Genomic DNA, 21,249 nt, shown 5'->3' on the forward strand with positions numbered 1-21,249 from the left:
TGAGGAAACAGGAGCGCGTCCATTATTCCTCCATTGGTTGGTTTACGTGGACCAGCAGCAGCTAACTTACCAATGCTAGTTGATGAACTCATTCTGGTCAACCCCGCTGCACCTTCTTCTCCCTTGCTTGGAAATCCGTAATCTTCTATTGCAATGAGCAAGTCATAAAACTTCTCTGCAAAGGAAGAAAGTAAATTTTGGTTCATTTTTTAAGCACAGTCTTATTAGATTGTTATTATTAAAAGTCTTCGAATATTGTCGAGCAATTAGATTGTTATTTTTTCGAGTCAGTGGGTAGCCAGTTGTAGTTTGCTGTTGTTAAATAGTTTTTTTTTTTTGAAATATGGATAAAGAAAGAAAATAGCAAAACTGGAAAATGATGGGGTAGTCTGGATAATAAGCCTGCCTCAGTAAAATTCACTATCCGCTCGTTTGGATAGGTATAATTTGGAGAAAAATTTTGCAAAATTAGAAATTTTAATCACTCTTTTTTATCTTATGTACATCACGTTACAAAAAAGTATTATAATATTATTTTAAATAAGATTTTCTAAGTAATCTTAAGTCCAAACAAACATTATGTCATATATATTAACCAAATGTACCTGGAAGGTATTAAAGCATGTATGTAACCTGGAAATCAATAGAATAAAAGCAGGATAAATTATCCGAATTTGTAATTTTAGTCAAGAAAATGTTTGACTCGGAAAATGAAATGAAAAAAATGGATGGCAAATAATGTTTGATTATGAAATTATTTGAGATAATTTTTTAAAAATATACCATTACAATTTTTTGTATAATGCATTTAAGATAAAAGATATTTAAAAAATTTGTTTATGATGCAAATAGATAAATTTATATACTAAATAATTTGCTATCCAAACAAAAAAGGCAAATACTACTGGATTAGCAGTTGTATCGGGACGCAACCTAACTATTCCCCGGCGGCCAGCTCTCGTTATTCCTTCCCGGTTTTAGCATCCCAGTTCCCATATTATTACCTCCTCTCTCTCTCTCTCTCTTTTTTTTTTCCTAATCTTTCTCGTCCTCGGGACCCTGTCAGCTATATCTCCTACGGATCTGCAAATAACAAGGAGAAACAAAAGATTGTTCAATCTCCAGTCTTATATAGGAAAGAACCCCCAACACAGACGAATCTATAGAAAGAGATGTGGCGGTGCGTGTCGCGTGGTCTTGGCATTTCTCCCAAGAGATCCATCGCCGGCGACTCTTTCCGGCCGCTCATTAACAGACTCTTTTCTGCTCAAGCGGTATTATTTTTCATTCTCATTTTATTCTTTTAGCTAATTCGTCACCTCTTTTTCCTTTTTTGGGTTCAATTTACAATTCAATCAGGGCATTTCTCACCGAAGTATCGTCTCTATCTCTCCCTCTCTCTTTTTGATTCATGTTTGTGTCGTTTGTTTTAAGTAAGATATTTCGATTGCAGATATTTGTTATTTATAGTATCTTCTTTTTTCCCGATGGATAGAATGTGGCAGGATCGGACTACACTGTAGTTGACCACACGTATGATGCGGTGGTGGTAGGAGCTGGGGGCGCTGGGCTGAGAGCAGCAATAGGTTTGTCAGAGCATGGATTTAATACTGCTTGCATTACCAAGCTCTTCCCTACTCGTTCCCACACTGTTGCAGCTCAGGTTCATCTGATTCGATATTTTCCTTGATTTCATTCTTTTTGGTTGCCCATTCAATTACTTGCTCAAAATGTATCTTAGGATCCTATGTTCTGTGATTTTGTAGTCTCAGGGATTTAATTGCGCCTATTAATCACCGAATCCTGCAGATTATTGGTTCTTGACATAACTACTTGGCCCTTTCTTCACACTTTTAAAGATGAAGTAAATTCTCATCCAGCTGTTGATTTTTAATGTATAGATTTCTTAAACCTGCTATATTTGCAAAATCTTGTGCCATCACTTGGCAAATGAATATTGTTATACTAACCTTACTTGTATGTCATTGTTTCCTGTCACGTTCTTTCCTACCCTACCGAAACTTTTTTCTTCCGAGCTAGTTTGGATTTTCGTACATGTTGACTTATTTTTTGTGGGACTATAATTCCTTCCCCTTCTACTTTCGCGGTGGAATTCTGTAATTTAGTAGAATAGAATAGAAAATTGAGGTGAGCATCCAAATATGTGGTATAACCCTTTGAGGCAGTGCTGAGTGTATTACATTGGAATGTATGACATCATGATTTCTTTTACTTATGACATGCTGGCATTCCTTTTCCAGGCTCAAGATAATCTTAAGGAATCAAGTGATTAGTTCTACTACTGTGAGATTCTGAATGATGCTGTTGTAATGGGTTATATGACCTGCTTACTGTGTCTTCCTGCTGTTTGAAGTTCTTATGCTATGTGCTGATGCATTCTTACCCTTTTGCACATCTGGTTAATAGGGTGGTATAAATGCTGCATTAGGAAATATGACTGAAGATGACTGGAGATGGCACATGTATGATACGGTGAAGGGAAGTGACTGGTTAGGTATGTCTCCACAGAAGCATCACTCTTTATATTTGTTATTGCTAATTCCTCTTTTATCTGGCCAGCTAATCTGCTGAAAACATCATAACTGTAGTTTCTGTGATCCTTCTAAATCATGTTTAAGTCAGGAAAAGTTTTGGTTAGGATCAAAACATGCAGGTTTTGTGTGTTGGGTGCTTGTCTATTTTGGCTTTTCATTCTCCTTGTACTAATAAGATGTTTTTATTTCTCTTAGGTGATCAAGATGCTATCCAATACATGTGCAGGGAAGCACCAAAAGCAGTTATAGAGCTTGAAAATTATGGTTTACCATTCTCTCGAACTGAAGATGGAAAAATATATCAGCGTGCATTTGGTGGTCAAAGTCTGGATTTTGGAAAAGGTTCTCATGACGTTCAATTTGGAGTTTGTTACAATTATTTTTCATTCTAAAGGATATCTTTTATGCAGTTTCCTTCGGTTCATTGTTTCACAGGTGGACAAGCATACCGGTGTGCATGTGCTGCTGATCGAACTGGACATGCCCTGTTGCACACACTTTATGGCCAAGCCATGAAGCATAATACACAATTTTTTGTGGAGTATTTTGCTTTGGATCTATTGATGGGTAGTGATGGTAAGTTATACTTTGCAGCTTCTGGCATGATCGAGATTGTGTTTCTTTTTAATTTTTTTGCTTTTACCTAGTCTATACTTATGGTAACACACAGTGAAACACTCTTCTGGACTTAAAAGAGATGCTCAATTTCAAGGTTGTTCTAGTGAGAGAAAGTAAAAAGAAATTTTTGTTGCCCCTTCTGCATCCATATCTTTATACATCAAAATTCTTTGCTGAAAGTTAGACTGTCTTGAATGTTATATTAAAGAAAATTGTTATTTTTTATGCTTGCTTTCTATATCAGGTAGCTGCCAAGGTGTAATTGCACTAAACATGGAGGATGGGACCTTGCATCGATTCCGCGCTGTTTCAACTATACTGGCAACTGGGGTATTATGATATGAACTACTTTTGTTTTTAGATTGAATTCAATACTTAGATGAATCTAAATTTACAGTTCTGACTTTTCACAGGGATATGGTAGAACTTACTTTTCTGCAACCTCTGCTCATACTTGCACTGGTGATGGCAATGCTATGGTTGCACGTGCTGGGCTTCCTCTTCAGGTGTCTTGCTGATTTGTCTTTATTTCTTAAGATAATCCTCTCTTCCTCTCTCCTCTTCTCTCTCTCTCTCTCTCTCTGGGTGTTTGAGTACTCCCTTTTAAGTAGATTCATTCTGCGTACTTCCTACAATTGTTGCTTCATCATCTGCAGGATCTTGAGTTTGTGCAATTCCACCCAACTGGTATATATGGTGCTGGGTGCCTTATAACTGAAGGTTGGTGTTTTCGGATTAAGCTTCTCGTGCTTTTGGGCATTTGTTTGTCGAGAGCTGAATTTTTACTACTTTCAGAAACTAGTATGAAATGAAAGTTCTAAATGGAACACTACTCTTTGATTTTGCAAATCATGTTGCCTCTTGTTTATATGGCCATCTCAACCTTCATGCTTCAACTTTTTGAAGGTAATCCTTCTCTTTATGTTTTTGTGGCATCTAGGGTCTCGTGGAGAAGGTGGAATTCTTAGGAATAGTGAAGGTGAGCGATTTATGGAGCGGTATGCTCCAACAGCTAAGGATCTGGCATCAAGGGATGTTGTTTCAAGATCTATGACAATGGAAATTAGAGAAGGGCGTGGCGTAGGTACTCATTGCTCTTTTTGTGGTCATACAAATACACTGCCGACAAATTACTGTAATTTGCATGTTTTCCAAAATTTTAAACCCCCGTACAGGTTCTCTGGATTGTGCTTACCCCAGCTTTGATGGAATACCATCTGGAGTTGATGGGTATACAAGATTGTTATAGTATGCTCATTCGTCCCATCCCAGGCGATTTTTAATCATTCACATACTTATATAAAAGTATTACTCTGTTTTGGATATAAAAGCATTATTCACGGCATTACTCTGTTTTGGATATAAAAGTTCCAGAGGTGCAAGTGAAGTCTGATACTGATTAAAGTTTGTGAAACTTCATAAGTAATTGTTCTTATAGTTAGCAATTCCATATTCTCCAACTAAACTTGACCATAAAGAAACAGTTGTGCCCTTAGGGGTCAGTTGGATGTGTGCCTTCACAAACTTGATGGTTTAAACTGCAGAGCTCTTGATTAAACTCCCTTTGCTTTGAACAGGACCATTGAAGGATCACATTTATCTCCACTTAAATCATTTACCTCCAGAAGTCCTCAAAGAGAGGCTTCCAGGTATTTCTGAAACAGCTGCCATTTTTGCTGGGGTTGATGTCACGAAGGAGCCAATTCCTGTTTTACCTACTGTGCATTATAATATGGGTGGAATTCCCACAAACCATCATGGGGAGGTAAAACTAGTAGATTACTTGAAAGTAAAGGACTACTGTTGGTTTAAATGAAAGCTGTTGGAAATTTTAAACTCCATTGTGTTGCAGGTGGTTACCATTAAAGGTAATGATCCTGATGCTGTAATCCCGGGTCTACTGGCTGCTGGAGAAGCTGCCTGTGCATCTGTTCATGGGGCTAATAGGCTTGGTGCAAATTCTCTTCTTGACATTGTTGTTTTTGGTCGGGCTTGTGCAAATAGGGTTGCAGAGATTCAGCGACCTGGTAAGTTGAATTAACTTCCTGACTCATTTCTTTGGCATCTTTCTGATCATCTATTCTGATGCTTATAAGACTTGTCATTTTCATTTGCGTAGGAGAGAAACAAAAACCATTGGAAAAGACTGCTGGAGAGAAGACTATAGCATGGTTGGACAAGCTCAGGAACTCAAATGGTTCAATTCCTACCTCAAAAATCAGGTTGAATATGCAAAGAGTGATGCAGAACAATGCTGCTGTCTTCCGCACGCAAGAGACCCTTGAGGAAGGTAGGGGTTAAGTCTTTCTGTCTTCCTATTTGTCTTCGTGCTCCTAAAAGTGGAGATTTTGTTGATTTTTGACTTCTATTTGTGATGCATTTAAATATCTTTTCCTGTTTTCCGATTAGATGGGTTATGGTCTTGTTAGTTCTGTGGCAATTTAGAAGCATCCAAGATTGTCATCCATGTTAAGCCAAATCCAACCCTAGGTGGTTCTTCAGCTAATGAAAATGTAAATGCAGTAATGTTGAATGGCAACCAAAAAAAAAAAAGAAAAGGAAGTAATTTTGAATATGAAATTTGACTGAACTTGAATTGGTAATTTAGCCAGTTGGATGCCAGTATCATCTAAGATTTGCTTCAATGCTAGTTTCGCTTGGTTGCAGTTGGGAACTTGAAATAGTTGGGGCTTTAGAAATTTTTGTGAAACATTTAAACAAGACACGGGGTGATGATTTTGCAGGTTGTCAGTCGATTGACAAAGCATGGGATAGCTTTCATGATGTTAAATTGAAGGACCGGAGTTTAATATGGTACTTCTCTTTAATGAATTGTCTTGTTGAAAAGGTTTTAGTATATATGCCTTTCCATCGCTTGGCCTTTTACCAATTTCTTCTAAGAATATATCTTTCCAGGAACTCAGACTTGATAGAGACGGTAGAACTGGAAAACCTTTTAATTAATGCTTGTATTACCATGCACTCCGCTGAAGCCAGGAAAGAGAGCAGAGGAGCACATGCTCGTGAAGATTTTACGGTTAGTTTGATTTTTTTTTGGCTCAAAACTTTTGCATTTCCTTCCTTCTGCACGATAACAACATGAACTCTGTGCCCTTTACAGAAAAGAGATGATGAGAACTGGATGAAACATACGTTGGGGTAAGTTCTCATTATTTATGTTTTACGTCTCTTGTTTAATCTTTTTTCCCATTCAAGTGTTCTTTAAAGGTTTAGTTTTCTTTGGGTGAAAAAAAAAAATAGCCAATCTAGTCGAACTGCCATGCTTGGTAATTGATCAACTGAGTGATTCACCCCTAAATCCTGTTCTAAGATGTGAACTTGTTGCTTCGTGGTAATTTTTCTTGATATGTAAAAATTGCTGATCTAATTAACAAAAATTCATGTCATTGAGCGTAGGTACTGGGAGAACGAGGAGGTTAGGCTGGATTACAGACCTGTCCACATGAATACGTTGGATGATGAGATTGAATCGTTCCCGCCAAAGGCTCGCGTGTATTAGATGTATGTATTTTCCTTTTTTCCGAAAGAGGTGATAGATGCTTAAATAATGAAATTTTGGTAATAATTGTTGCATTCATCTATGCTTAATATGATGCAACCTGTTAATACATTTTCAAGTATGAGATAGCTTTTGTATCTTAACTATGGACTGATGTTATGTGATTAATTGTTTTAATGGGATTTATGCATTGTGGCTTGTCAGACTAAACTCGATTGCACAATTTTAAGTTTACTGAATCGTAGTACTAACTTAGGGATCCTGTGAGGATACTGAAAACTTTTCAGTCTCTTGCATTAAGCCACAAGTACTCTAGTGCAGGAGACGCATATGTTGTGTTTTAAACCCAAAGTCTGCTCGCGCATTGGAAAAAAAATACATAAATAAAATAAAGTCAGCCTCAACCTTTCGGTTTTCGGTTTATGTAGGCTGTCTGCACTCTGCCCTAAATAGACTTCTTTTTAAAATCACTTTTATGGTAAAGAGTCAGATTGGGGAATAAGCATCAATATCCAAATCACCTTCGGAAGTGTGGGAGGAAACCAACATAAGCCCATAACTGATATTGAGGTGCAATTGTGCTCTGTATTCCGGTTTTGGTAGTTCAAATTTGACATTCCGCTTGAGGCAATTCTACTACCCACTTCCATATTTGTTGCTGTTAATCTTTATTCCGTTATTGGAATGGAATGATGGGTCCAGGACTAATTTCGACCCCGTTTTTTGTTGCTTTAGATTTTACAAAATCTGATTGTAGAAACTGATTATGAAGAATAATTAGAATCAACAAATATGGTACTCATCAGGTGATTGTAGATTTTAGCTTTTTCGGCCATTAAAAAATTTATAATCAGACCGCAAAATCAACCGAGAACATCATCAAAATTGATTATTTATAATTTAATTGAGAACCGGCCGCAAAAGGCGAACTAGTGTTGTTCTGTTTCTATATTTTCTTTTTTAAATAATTAATTCGGGTGGAAAAAGTTTTGTGGGGTAATTTTGGTGGGTCCCTTGTCACCATAAAGCGAAAGAGAAGCTTCCCCGAAGGGCAGTACGTAGACATTGGATGGATCAACCGCGGCCGAGTGCAGAAACACTAAACTCATCTGATCTGTGCGACTCTATTTACAAAATTTAGATGGTATGTACAAAAGTGAAAAATGAAAGGGGACCTCCACTAAAAGTTTGCGTGAACGGCAAAATCTGAGTGACTAGTGTAAAATCATTACTAAAAATGAGTTAAAAATACTGACTCGGTACTTTAAACTCATTATAAGTAGCTAAGCATGTACACTTAAAATCTCTGAATACAGATATGTGTGATGGGAATTCGACATCACTACAAAATCTGTCATCCTTGATCGATGATGCCTTTACATAGGAAAATAATAGTCCCTACGAGGATAATCCGGTTTATGACTTGATCTAACGTTTGTTTGCTTGTAATAACTTAATTATGTGATGAAAATGGTGCTCCAATACGCAGGTACCACTTTTCCTTTTCAATGCATTTACTTGTTTGAAAAGGGATTTTTCATCCAAAAAAATCTCTTCGTTTTCTCGTGAATAAAATTTTGAATCGCTTTTTTCTACAAAAATTCCAGAAAATTACAATCCAAACAGAACGGGCCACGTTTGCAATGAGAATTGAGCGGTTTCCCCGCCTTTAATAATTCTTGAGCAAGAATCCACAACCCATTGGTCGTAAACCTGATCATGCACATGACCATATGATTAATTTGTCAAAGATACAGTGTCTTCCACTAAGCAACGTCTCTTTGAGTCCAAAAGTCCACTCAATAACATTGAAAAGCAACTACAAATGTCTCGCTTTTGCTCCTACTACGTACTATACAAGTAGTAGTAGTTCCACTAAAGCAGTCTTTGGATCAATAAACCAATCTATTACAACTTTGACCAACAACCATTTTTGTCATTGTATGGACACACATTTAACTAATACTTCTACTACTTCAGACTAACCAAATTATTAAGTTCTAACTAATTGACTGACTATAAAGCCGAGGTAGGTATGGAGACACTGGGATCAGCTATCAATGTCATTTGCGTCTCGTGTCTTCACTCTTTCACCAAGAATGTTAAAACAAACTAGGATTTCTCCACTGCCTGTACTCGTGTTCTTGTATATGTTCACTTGCCTAATTCTTGTAAGTTTTCTCTCTCTCTCCAAAAAAAACCCAAAAAAAAAAAAACCAAATTATTCTTTACTATTGGCCAGCCGACTAGAAAAGAACAACTACAGCCCTAAAACGAGATATGTTGCTTCCTCTCACCAAATAATTAGAGGTACTACTGAATCTGTATAATTCTCAGTTTTACATTAGTATATTAAGGTGAGAATGATAGCAATTAACCAATTTTCATCTTTAATGATGGTTAACTTTACTTAATTGGATAGGTGTGATCAATGTGATTCTTCTCAATACGTGTGGAGAATTTTATTTTATTTTTTTTTTCAAATTAAATGACCCCAACTTTATTTAGATAGGGACATTATTATTTGTCAAGGGTTGCCAGTGGAAAACGAGTTAAAAACAACCAAAACCACCCCACCTTAACTGATACTAATTGCAATTGTCAAAGTTTGAACGTCTTAATCAATCGAATTAATGGTGGCCTTAGAAAAGAACGGTTACATTTGAACGAATAATTTGTTAATTGCTATTCCTTTCGGCTTTAACAAAGACTTAATGCAAACGAAAACAAAAAAAAAAAAAAAAAAAAGTTTACGTGCCAAACTAAGATACCAGAAGGGATTTCATACGAGGAAAACTCATTAAAAAGATAACAAGTATTGCAACAACGATTTAAAGATTCATATAATGTGCAAAGCAGTGTCTTGCGTTTCTGTTGAAGACAAATTATAGAGATATGCATCAATAATGACGCGTTACTTTTGGGGCATAATAAGATAAGTTAGCAAAGAAAAATTAGTGTGAAACCGAATTCTCATGTTTTTTCGGCCTTCATGAAGAACTTTGGAGAAGATAAAGCCCACTAATCACATCAGCCCTTTGCTTTCTTCGTTCTTATCGTCCCTAATAGAGCTGATTGACGTCAATGAACTGATGATAATGACTACTAATCTCACACTTTTCTCCATCTACTTATATTTGATTTCTCATACTCATTTCATTCACCTACGTACCGAAATTGTTTCTTTTTTCTTGAACAAAGAATTTAAAGGCACTCACAGTAGTTGGCATTAGAAATCGTAGGTCGACCCCTACTCACAGAATAGTAGGGATCGATGCCTTAGCTATGCAGGCATATCATTTTCTGGGCTTTCATTTTGATAATGAAATGATAATTTTCATGTCACAAATTAACGAATGCTCCAGTGGTCCAGAAAAATCATATGTAAATTAAGCAATATTACCTAGAAACAACTTCACGAACCTCTTCTGTTATTAGCAGTAGCATTATTTTATCTCCACTCCCGAAAGATGGTATTTCATCTCCACTCCGAGTAGCAGCTTTTCTTGCTAGTCGTGCAAGTCGCTACCATATCTCTTTCTTAGGCGGGGTTATTAATTTAACCCCCAAAAAAAAAAACAGCGATGCTTTACTTTCAAGAAATTTACATGTATACCTAAAATAGCCCGACAAAGTCAGTTTGAGATATGTTTTGAGCTGTAATACGTGATGGATGAATTACCATCACTGGCCGGACCAAGAAGGGATAAGATAGCCGCCCCAGCAACACTTTCCTGTGCATCCTTTTTATCATTTCTTATTACAGTACAGTGCTGAATATTCATCCACCAAAAGGAGAACAAGAAATACTCCCTCCGTCCCACTTTGATAGTCTTGTGTTCCTTTTTCATCTGTTTCAAATTGTAGTCCACTTTTCAATTGAAAAACGTAATTATATTTTAATTTTCCTAAAATACCCTTATTCAATGTAATTAGTTGTTACTATAAATCTACCCCATTTAATGAGAGTTGATTTTTTTTTTACCATCAATTCAAGTTCTCATAAAGTTGTACCATATTTAATGTGAGAGTATTTTAGAAAAATAGTAATCTAAATTTATTTTTCCAACAAAGTTAACTACTTTTTCTTAAACTGTGTGAAAAAAGAAACAGAATTATCAAAGTGGGACGGAGGGAGTATATAAGATGCAAATGTTTGGACACTTGTACTCCTCCCACCCGCCATTTACTAGGTCCACCGCTTGTTACCGTTTCGGGTTGTCCCTGTTTACTTTATCTATCTGCGAGTTAAAAAAAAAAAAAAGAAAAAAGAAGAAGGATGGTCCAAAGTCAGAAAACTTCGAAAGCTGAATGGTACAGATAGACGTGTAAAGAGTTTTTATACCTATAGGAAGCGTTGTGGAATGGAGGAGAACGGAGATGGAAAGAGGAAAATGGGGTCAAAATCAATGATGGATCATTTTAATCTGTCAAAATATCATCCACCGTTGCTTTTCCGTTGCTGCACTACGTTTGGTGTACATTTCCTGGGGTGGTCCTTTGTATACCCACTTTTCCCATTTTAGTCAGCGGCAGGTGGGCCCATCTGTGGTCCATCACAGCCCAAGAGCCGTCCAGGCACAAGGAAGCCCGTTTATCGTAATTCTTCCTTCCAACTTTCTCTCCTTTCGGCTCTATTTTAATATAAAAGTGTTTTTATTACAACGCATGATAAGTGAAATGATTTTTTTGGCTAAATTGTTCATATATAGTCTTCCATTTCTAAAGCGTTGGAAGATTACTTGCAATTTTTTTAAACAATAAATGATGTAATATTTTTTTTGTAATATAATAAATGTAGATAAAAATATAATGAAAAGAATCAAATAAAACTATCAAAGACGTATACAGCATGGAAGTACCCCTGCTTTCCATCAAACTTGTAATGTGCACAACAACAATTCATAGATTGTTCATTGCTTTTACTTTTGTTTTTGTTTTTCTCTTCTCTGTCTCTCTTTTCAAAATTTTCAGGCAAAATACGAAATTTCTTTTCCAAATATTTTGGTATCCACTGCTTTTTTCAAACTTGTAATGTGCACAAATCAAATCCTGAATTGCTTTTACTTTTGTCTCTCTCTCCAAATTTTCTAGGTAGAGTATGAAGTTTTTGAGCTATAAAATATTTTTGATAATTTGAACTTTTCAATATTTGTAAAGGGTTAATAACCCTTTGCCTCTCTCCTGAAATTATCAATAACAACATTTTGCCCCGCTCAATGAAAGTAATAGGCACTTTACTTACTTAAGATATTTTATTTGGTATTTGCAGCAAGTATTACGTTTGGAAATGCACAAAAAAAAAATAGACTGTTTAAATAATTTAATAATTTTACCCTTATAATATAAATAAATAATGTACCCTTATACTGTTGATAAATAACAAAATTTATAGAGTTAAATTTATATACATTGACAATATATACACTATTACTAGCAGTGTATACACTATTACAATTAAATATATAATACATAAATAAAATTTGGATTTTAAATTTAAATTAAGATAAAGTTATCGTGGATCTAATACTGATGGTATATATGCTGTCAGTATATGAAAAACTAATTCAAATTCATAAAGAACATTCATTGAAGAAAATTGACTACTTAAATATGTTGACAATTTTACTCTTATGCTATTGATAAATAACATATCCTCGTATTGTTGATAAATAAAAGTGATTTATAAAGGTAAGTTTTGTATATATTGTCAGTGTAAAACTTTTTTTTTATACTAGTAGATTTAAATCAATGCCGCATACATATGAATTGATATTCAAAATTTAAATTACACATATATGGCATGCATCCACAGGTGCTAGTATAAAAATTTATCACATTATCAATACATAAAAAACTAGTATAGAGTTAAGTTTATATATACTGATAGTATATACGCTATTACTGGTAGAATATACATTGTTACAGTTAGATGTATGATACATAAACAAAATTTGAATTTCAAATTTAAATTCAGATAAGTTGTTATGCATCCGATAGTGATTATTTATACGTTTTTAGTATATAGAAAATTAATCCAAATATATAAATGACATTCATTGAAGAAATTTGACTCTTAAATATGTTCACAATTTTACTCTTATGCTATTGATAATAACATACTATTATGGTGTTGATAATAACAGTGATTTATAAGGGTAAGTTTTTTTATATCAGTGTACAATTTTTTTATACTAGTAGATTTAAGTCAATGTTGTATAACATAAATTTAAATTCAAATTTAAATTATGCAAATATGGTATACATCCATAAGTACTAGTATAAAAAAATAGTACATTATCAGTGCATAAAAAATTTAATTTGATTTATAAAGAACATTTATTATGGAATATAAGCCATACGTAGCACCATATGTTGTCTTAAAAAATAACACATATTTTGAGGTGTTCAAGCTTTGAAAATTTTGAAAAATGTTTCAATCCAATCTAGATCGGATATCGATCAAATGGAAATTGATAAAATCGATTGATATCTAGACTTTAAGGTTTAGTAAAATAGTTTCAGAATAGATATTCAATTTTGATTAAAAAGTTTTTTAAATTTTCAAAAAATAGCTTGAGAATGGATATTAAAATTCAATTATCGATTACTGGTTATTAACCAAATTATCAAATTTTATATATTAATATATATTATATATGTTACCTCCTAATACATATCATTGGTTAATATATTATATAAATACTATTAGAAGTTATAACTTATGATTCTATAAAATCAAAATGGCTGAAGAAAAAAATGACAAGGTAAGGATAAAATTGTCAATATATTTAAGCATACTATCTTGTTGCCTTTTCAAATAGAACGCTTGACATAAACTGATAAACACCAAATGAAATACTCTCAAGAGGGGTAAAGTCTCAATTATTTTTAGGGTTAATCACATTTTATCCCCTTAAAGAATACCCCATTTCTCAGTTTACCCCCTAACCTTTAATTTTGCTCACTTAACCCCCTTTAGGACAAAATTGCCCTTGTATTACTTTGACTTTTTATTTACCTTGTTTTCCTTTCTTTTGTTTCTTTTTCTCTTTCTTCTTTATTTAATTCTTCCTCTTTCCCACAAAAAATTTCACCTTAATGATTGAAATTAAAAAAGAGGAATTGCAAAGATCTATTTTCTTCTTAAATGATTAAAAAAATATTCAAATCACTTTCCTAAAATACAATTTTTTTAGCCTTTCAATTCTTTTAATTTTGGATTTTCCTCTTTCCTTTCTAGTTTCTCATTTTATTTTCAAGAAAATATCATAAGATGAAATTGTTTTCCTTTCTTTTATTTCTTTTTCTCTTTCTTCTCTCTTTCATCCTTCCCAATAGAAATTTCATTTCAACGAAAATTTTTGTTTTGAGTTTATAATTGCATATTTCTGGGTGAAGGTTTAAAAGACATCAAAAACTAATTTTGATTTTTTGTATGATGCCACGTGTCACAAATTTCAATTGATGATTATTAATCAGGTCACAATTTCATCTTAAGATATTTTCTTGAGAATAAAATAAGAAACTATAAAGGAAAGAGGAAAATCCAAAATTAAAAGAATTGAAAGGCTAAAAAAATTATATTTTAGGAAAGTGATTTGAATATTTTTTTAATCATTTAAGGAGAAGATAGATCTCTGCAATTCCTCTTTTTTAATTTCAATCATTAAGGTAAAGATTTTTGTGGGAAAGAGGAAGAATTAAATAAAGAAGAAAGAGAAAAAGAAATAAAAGAAAGGAAAACAAAGTAAATGAAAAGTCAAAATAATGCAAGGGCAATTTTGTCCTAAAGGGGATTAAGTGAGCAAAATTAAAGGTTAGGGGGTAAACTGAGAAATGGGGTATCTTTTAAGGGGATAAAATGTGATTAACCCTTATTTTTATTAAGGGGATTAAGGGGGGCAAAGTGTAGTTACCCACAATTTTAGGGGGCAAAGTGTTATTAACCCTATTTGTAATGCTCCTTGAGTCGTCGTCACCGATCACGTCGCATGTGGCAATAAAGAAAGAAACACCGTCGAATTTGAAAAATGGACGGGCAGGATCAACTCGTCCAAGTCCGAAAAGATCACAAGCGATGATGTCATGCGATCAGCGATGTTGACGCGCCGTAAAATGACGTGTCACGAGGAAGGTCTAGTGAGCCCCACACAGGTACCCGAACAGAGCGGGAGGGAATGGCAGGTACACGTGGACGTTGAAAACCTAGTGTTGTCATATCCAGGTCAATAGGACCCGACCCACCATTATGGGCGCCCCGTCATTTCTGCCTCACCATCTGCGCTGCTGACACAGACCCTTTGCCGGATATTTCCTTACTACCTTCAGCTGCTGACTCAATACACTTTACATATTTCTGCATTACTTTTTTAAAAAAAAAAAAAATTTCACCCTTTTTCACATTTTTTTTCATCTCTAATAGTAAGATGTTAAAGTACGAATCCTAAATTTGATAATGAAGAAGGCTCCAAGAGCCCTTACAGACCATTGATATTTCTGCATTATTTATTTTGCAATTTAGAGTGAGATGGAGACACAAAGAGACGGAGATAAAGAGGCTTGATAAGGATCCTGGGCACCCGTGCTGCCATTTATGGTCAGATGAAGAGGGCTTTATGCAGTTTGATTGAGATCTTGAATTGGATGGTGTTATTTATTGTGACTCTGTCCATGATGATGATGATGATGATGTGATCTATATAAAATAAAAAAATATTTTAAAAGACAAAAATATAAATAAAAAATATAGCTGTGATATAGTAATTTTTTTCCCCTTCGCTTTGCTTTGAGAGAGATTGGGTGTTGGCTTTCCAATAAATTACTCTGACAATTGCGCAAAGCCCGATTATTCAGAGTCGGCCATCTTTATATTTCGCAGAGATGTACCAAAAAATTTCCAGAATTTTACAAGTGAAAACTCTGTTTGGATTGTGAATTATTTGAGATATTTTTACTGTAGTATTTTTTGTGATGTGATATATGTGAGATAAAAAGGTAATTGAAAATATAAAAAGTTGTGTTAGAAATTGTAATGATGATGTAAGCAAATAAATTTTGACAAATAATCCTCAATCCAAACAAACCCGAAATTTATTTAGTATTTGTTTGGGGGTAAACGTTAGTAGTATAATCTATATACCCTTCAATTACACACCTCTAGAGTATATCTTTTTTCTTTTTATACCTAATTGTACGCCCGCCCCTTGAGCAGTACTATTACTCTTTTCTTTTTCTTTTTTTTTTGGTTTACGTAGGCGCGCCTCGCAAGTTGTATGGTTTTCTTTTCTGGGAAAAATTGGGGTCGGTTTCCACACCGCTGACACTGGAAAAAGGTTATTTGCCTTCCATTTTGCATGCATACAACGGTGGTACATTCGTGTTTGGGAGGGAGGTGATGCGCTTAAGATGGTGATCAATGCGAAATCCAATTTTCTTACTAATCAGAGTAACTAATATGCACATTTGGATGGAATATGACGCACCAAGAGTTTTGATAAGAGTCTCTCAGCTTGAGCATGAGAAACCATTTCTTTGGTCGATTTCATTGTTTAATCTGACTATTTTATACCTAGTTGTACTGTGACTTAGCTAGCTTTACGTGCCAAATCAACTATTTTTAGAGTATTTGGCCATCAAAGAGCTACTTAAATGTAAGTCAGGGGTCAAATCTCTTAACCTGTTGCACTCGCTAGTCCGATGACGGTGCTCAATTTCCTCAAAATTCTCCATTGATCTTCTTGAATCCACTCATTTCCTTTAATGAAAAATAGAAGTATAAATAGGTGTAGAATGTATCGATGGAACAAAAACAGGCCAGCTTCATGTACCTACTTTCTACATATCAGACAAGCACAATATGGTATTTTAAATTTTTAATATGTCAGTATAGTTAAGCAGGTCACGTCATTGATTTTAAGCTATTCTTTAGTACTAGTATATTTAGATGCAATCTAGTGGTTTTATATCCCATGCTAACTGACGTAGGGATGTGCTCAAAAGCATTATACTATAAATTTTGACGGGTTAACTACTGAGGTATTAAATAATAATAATAATATATTTCGAGGTGAATTTATGATACTTCGAATCGATATGCTTTGTTCAACACATTAAACAAATCTGCACTAAATTGAATTAAGTTCCAGCATTAAGAACTGTAACTGTATGAAAATTAAAAAGAAAAGGTTCTGCATTCTAGATATACGAGTTTGCTAAAACCAGAGAAGGAGCGGCGGACATGACTCTTGAGTTTTTTGGTGGCTTTTAGTGAGGGGGAACAACCGTACACGAGATAGAAATTAGACGAATCTAATCAAAATTGAATAAGCTAGTGTTTATGTTTGTTCGATTATTTTAATGAATTTAAAATTGTATTCAAATTTGATTTGCTTATTTTTCAAATCAAACTCAAACGAGGTTTTATCCAATTGAGTTTGAACGAGCACAAGTGTCTTAATTTTTTTTTTTGAATTTTAACTTTATTCTAATCGAATTAAGTTTGAAATATTTTTGAAGGTTTATTGAACTCAAAATGTTGTTCAAATTTGATTTGATTACCCTCTTACAACCTGAACTCAATTTAAATATTGAATTTGGTTGGTCTTTCGGACCTAATTGGACTTTGTTTGGGTTACAAAGATTCATTTAGTTCTTGTATTTAGATGCCATGTGGAATGGTTGATATCCATTTCAAGATGTCTAAATGCTTTGGAACTACTTAAACATTAGAGCATACGAATATGGATCGACACTCCACTTATTCCCTTATTCTTAATAAAATCCTGTTCTCCTTTTGTTCTTTCCAAAATAAATTACAAAATGAAAGAAACTTAATTAATAAAGTTGCCGATCTTGTGCAAGGCCTTCTATATTGGGTATATAATTAGGGTAGATTAATCAAATCATCACCATACCACGCTAGAAAAATAGTGGGTAACCGCAAAGGTGCTAAATAATTTCTTTAAGAAATAAATTCAAATGATCACGAGAACTTCACTCAACAATCATAAAAAGTTATCTATAATCTTGTCTAGCTATTTTTTGGAGTGCTTTTGAAAAATTTTACTGTAACAGAGTTTTTAGAGTATATTTTGGGATATTTTTAGAAAATATTTTGAAATATTTAAGAGTAATAGAGTTTTTAAAATATATTTTGAGATATTTTTTTTAAACATTTAAAAAAATTTAAACTACTTTTTAGAGTACTTTTTAAAATTTTTTTATAATGTTTGAAAAATTATAGGTTCCGAATAGAAAAATGAGTGTATTTAGATAGTATATTATTTGAAATAATTATTATAGTAATTTTTTGTGATGTTATGTATATGAAAGAAAAAAATATTTGAGAATATTAAAAAAAAAGAGTTGAAAACGTATTTGTGGTAGAAGCAAATTTCATTTTTTGTAAGTAAGAATTTTGTATAAAAAAAAAAAGGTTCGTAACCTGCGGGTGATTCTAATAACCCTCGTCCCTCCTCCTGGGTTTGAGCTTTCGTTAATTAAAGCATAGCACTTTTCTCAACCTCGCTCCCTCTCTCTCTCTCTCTCTCTCACTCCCTCACTCTCTTCTTGCCCATCCGTCATCACCCTCACTTGAGCTTCTTCGGTCTCCACTCTGCCAGTAATGTAAACTTACTACTAGTAGAAATTGCAGCAGCCAAAACCCATAGCCACTCAGCCAGCAAAGATTTGGTCGGAGAATGGCGTATATGTGTACCGACAGCGGCAACCTAATGGCCATTGCTCAACAAGTCATTAAGCAAAAGCAGCAACAGGAACAGCAGCAACAGCAGCAGCAGCAGCAGCAACAGTTTCTGGGCATCAACCCATTTTGCCTGAGTCCATGGTCCACCACCACTCACTCCAGTTTAACCACCAGTCCAGCTTTGGGCTATGGACTCACTGGGCCCGGCTTCGCCGACCCATTTCAGGTCCCCGGAGGTTGTCCAGACTCTGCTGAGCCCGGCTTTCAGTTCCCGCCCCTCGACCACCACTCTACTGGGTTTCGCTTTCCTGATTTTTGCGGGGCACCCGGCGGCGAGTTCGACTCCGATGAGTGGATGGAGAGCTTGATGGGCGGTGGAGATTCCACTGAGAGCTCTAATCTTCACTCTGGCTGCGACGCGTGGCAGACCGGCTCCGACTTTAATGCTACTACTATCTACGGTGCCGATCCCTTTGCCGCTTGCCCGAGTCGTCTCAGTATTGGCTCCTCTCCTCCGTCCTCCGACCTCAACAGAGTCATCTTCTCCGAAACCTCCCAGAAAAGCTCTGCTCCTCCTGATCCTCCCCAAACCCAACCCTCCTCCCAGTGGGTCCCACCTTCATCTTCCCCACCATCTTCACCTCTACATCCTACCGCTAAAGACTCCTCCAAGCAGCAGCAGCAGCAGCAGCAGCAACAGCAACAACAACAACAAAACTCCGCTTCCCAAAACGACGCCGCAGCTGCCTGCACTTCCTCCACGTCCCCGGATGCTTCACCTTCGAAGCCATTACTAAAAGCCTTGATAGAATCGGCTAGATTGGCCGGTTCAGACCCTGACAATGCAGTGAAATCACTGATTCGACTGAGGGAATCGGTTTCCCAGCACGGCGATCCCACAGAGCGAGTCGCGTTTTATTTCCTCGAAGCTCTTTACGGCAGAGTTTCCCGACAACCGGAGAAATCTCCGACGATTTTCGACACCACTCCGGAAGAGCTCACTCTCTGCTATAAAGCTCTCAACGATGCTTGCCCGTACTCCAAGTTCGCTCATTTAACGGCAAACCAAGCAATTCTTGAGGCCACTGAAAATGGGACGAAAATTCACATCATCGATTTTGGTATCCTTCAGGGAGTTCAATGGGCCGCTCTATTGCAGGCTCTCGCTACTCGCCCGGCTGGAAAACCCGAGAGAATTCGGATCTCTGGAATTCCAGCTCCTCTCTTGGGGAAGTCTCCGGAAGCTGCTCTTTTGGCCACTGGGAAGCGTTTGAGTGACTTCGCTGAGCTTCTAGATCTGAATTTCGAGTTCGAACCGGTTTTAACTCCGATTGAGGAATTAACCGGGGCAAGTTTCCAGGTCGACCCGGATGAGATACTAGCCGTTAATTTCATGCTTCAGCTGTATAATTTGCTTGATGATGACAAGTGTGGAGCTGAGGCCGCGCTGAAGCTGGCCAAGTCACTGAGTCCGAGTGTAGTCACTTTGGGGGAATACGAGGTTAGTTTGAATCGGGTCGGGTTTCTGGCCCGTTTCAAGAATGCTCTGAAGTACTACTCGGCACTATTTGAATCGTTGGATCCGAATTTGACCCGGGACTCAGACGAAAGGCTGCGAGTGGAAAGTCTACTGTTTGGCCGGAGAATAGCGGGGGTTGTGGGCCCGGAGGAAGAAACGGGAACTAGAAGAGACCGTATGGAAGATAAGGAACAGTGGAGGATTTTGATGGAGAGTGCCGGTTTTGAGCCGGTGACCCTGAGTCATTATGCAATGAGCCAAGCAGGAATACTTCTTTGGAGCTATAACTACAGTCAATCGTACAAACTGGTTGATTCTCCGCCTGGGTTTCTCTCATTGGCCTGGAATGATTTGCCTCTCCTCACCGTTTCTTCTTGGCGTTGATTGGGTTTGTTTTAGTCTAAAAGAATTTGAGGATCTTTTTTCCACTACCTGGTAATTTTATTCTATGGTACTGTGGATATAGTTATGATGATGATGATCAATCTGCCATGAATTGTATCGTTTGAAGATGGCAATGAAGCCCCCAGTCTCTTGCTTGCCACAAATTTCCCAACTCTAATTGTAGAAGATTATACACTTGAGTATAGCTTGATAGTTGATAGCTGTAGTTTGAAGAAGATGTCTTGGAGACTCGGACCGACTCCACCTATTAACACTTATTTGCAGTTTGATTTTGCTAGTCTTTTGTTAATATTATTATGTGTTAAATTGAATTCTCGTATTCTAGTGTGTTTTGATTTTCATTTCCTTATTAGTATATTTATTTTTGGTGGGAAATGGGGAGTGTCATTTCCTGACTTGACTTGAAGAAGTGGATCATCAAATGTAATTGTGAATATGATTAAGATCTACTACTTGTGTACCATATTTAATCGTCTTTAAATTATGAAAGAAACTTAGAAGCGCAAATAATAAAATTTGCTACCCACCGTACTTGGTAGGGAGCCAGCAGCAAGTAAAAGTGATGGAGGTTAGCGTATCGTTTAACCTGTTCAGATGATGTGAACACCCTACTAGAGTACTACCATTAACTTTGGTTACTTGCACGATGAGAGCTGCTGAACCAGCCTTCTTTTCATAAGATTTCCAGGATGTCGTTGTCTCAGGTTTTCCATGGAATTTTAACGATAAAGACAAACACAGGAAGCCGAGTGAAGCTTCCTGTTCTGTTGTCGAGGAAATTGCCTTGGTTTGCCGTTTTCTTTATCATCCCCTTTTCATTTGCGCTTGCCTCAAGAATACTGTCCGATGAACTTTAATTCCTGTTTCATTTGGTACTAACTGATCCTTAATTAATAGTACTAAAAGGCATTGACGGGTTGTCCTT

At 35.9% G+C, this 21,249-nt stretch overlaps 2 protein-coding genes across 2 annotated transcripts; both read left to right on the forward strand.

Moving 5' to 3' along the window:
- The first annotated feature begins 926 nt into the window (after positions 1 to 926).
- On the forward strand, positions 927 to 6,903 carry LOC113777574 (succinate dehydrogenase [ubiquinone] flavoprotein subunit, mitochondrial). The gene is made up of 16 exons (XM_027322708.1): positions 927 to 1,274; positions 1,496 to 1,663; positions 2,428 to 2,515; positions 2,751 to 2,897; positions 2,991 to 3,131; positions 3,418 to 3,503; positions 3,587 to 3,679; positions 3,830 to 3,893; positions 4,114 to 4,257; positions 4,751 to 4,938; positions 5,026 to 5,200; positions 5,293 to 5,463; positions 5,918 to 5,987; positions 6,090 to 6,210; positions 6,295 to 6,332; positions 6,591 to 6,903. The coding sequence occupies exons 1-16, from the start codon at positions 1,173 to 1,175 to the stop codon at positions 6,691 to 6,693; spliced, it is 1,899 nt and encodes a 632-aa protein (XP_027178509.1). The 5' UTR covers positions 927 to 1,172; the 3' UTR covers positions 6,694 to 6,903.
- Positions 6,904 to 18,210: 11,307 nt separating this feature from the next.
- On the forward strand, positions 18,211 to 20,651 carry LOC113778201 (SCARECROW-LIKE protein 7). Its single transcript, XM_027323519.1, has one exon. The coding sequence runs from the start codon at positions 18,396 to 18,398 to the stop codon at positions 20,301 to 20,303; it is 1,908 nt and encodes a 635-aa protein (XP_027179320.1). The 5' UTR covers positions 18,211 to 18,395; the 3' UTR covers positions 20,304 to 20,651.
- The last annotated feature ends 598 nt before the right edge of the window (positions 20,652 to 21,249 follow it).

This window comes from Coffea eugenioides, chromosome 7, assembly GCF_003713205.1.
Source record: "Coffea eugenioides isolate CCC68of chromosome 7, Ceug_1.0, whole genome shotgun sequence".
NCBI classification, from domain to species: Eukaryota; Viridiplantae; Streptophyta; class Magnoliopsida; order Gentianales; family Rubiaceae; genus Coffea; species Coffea eugenioides.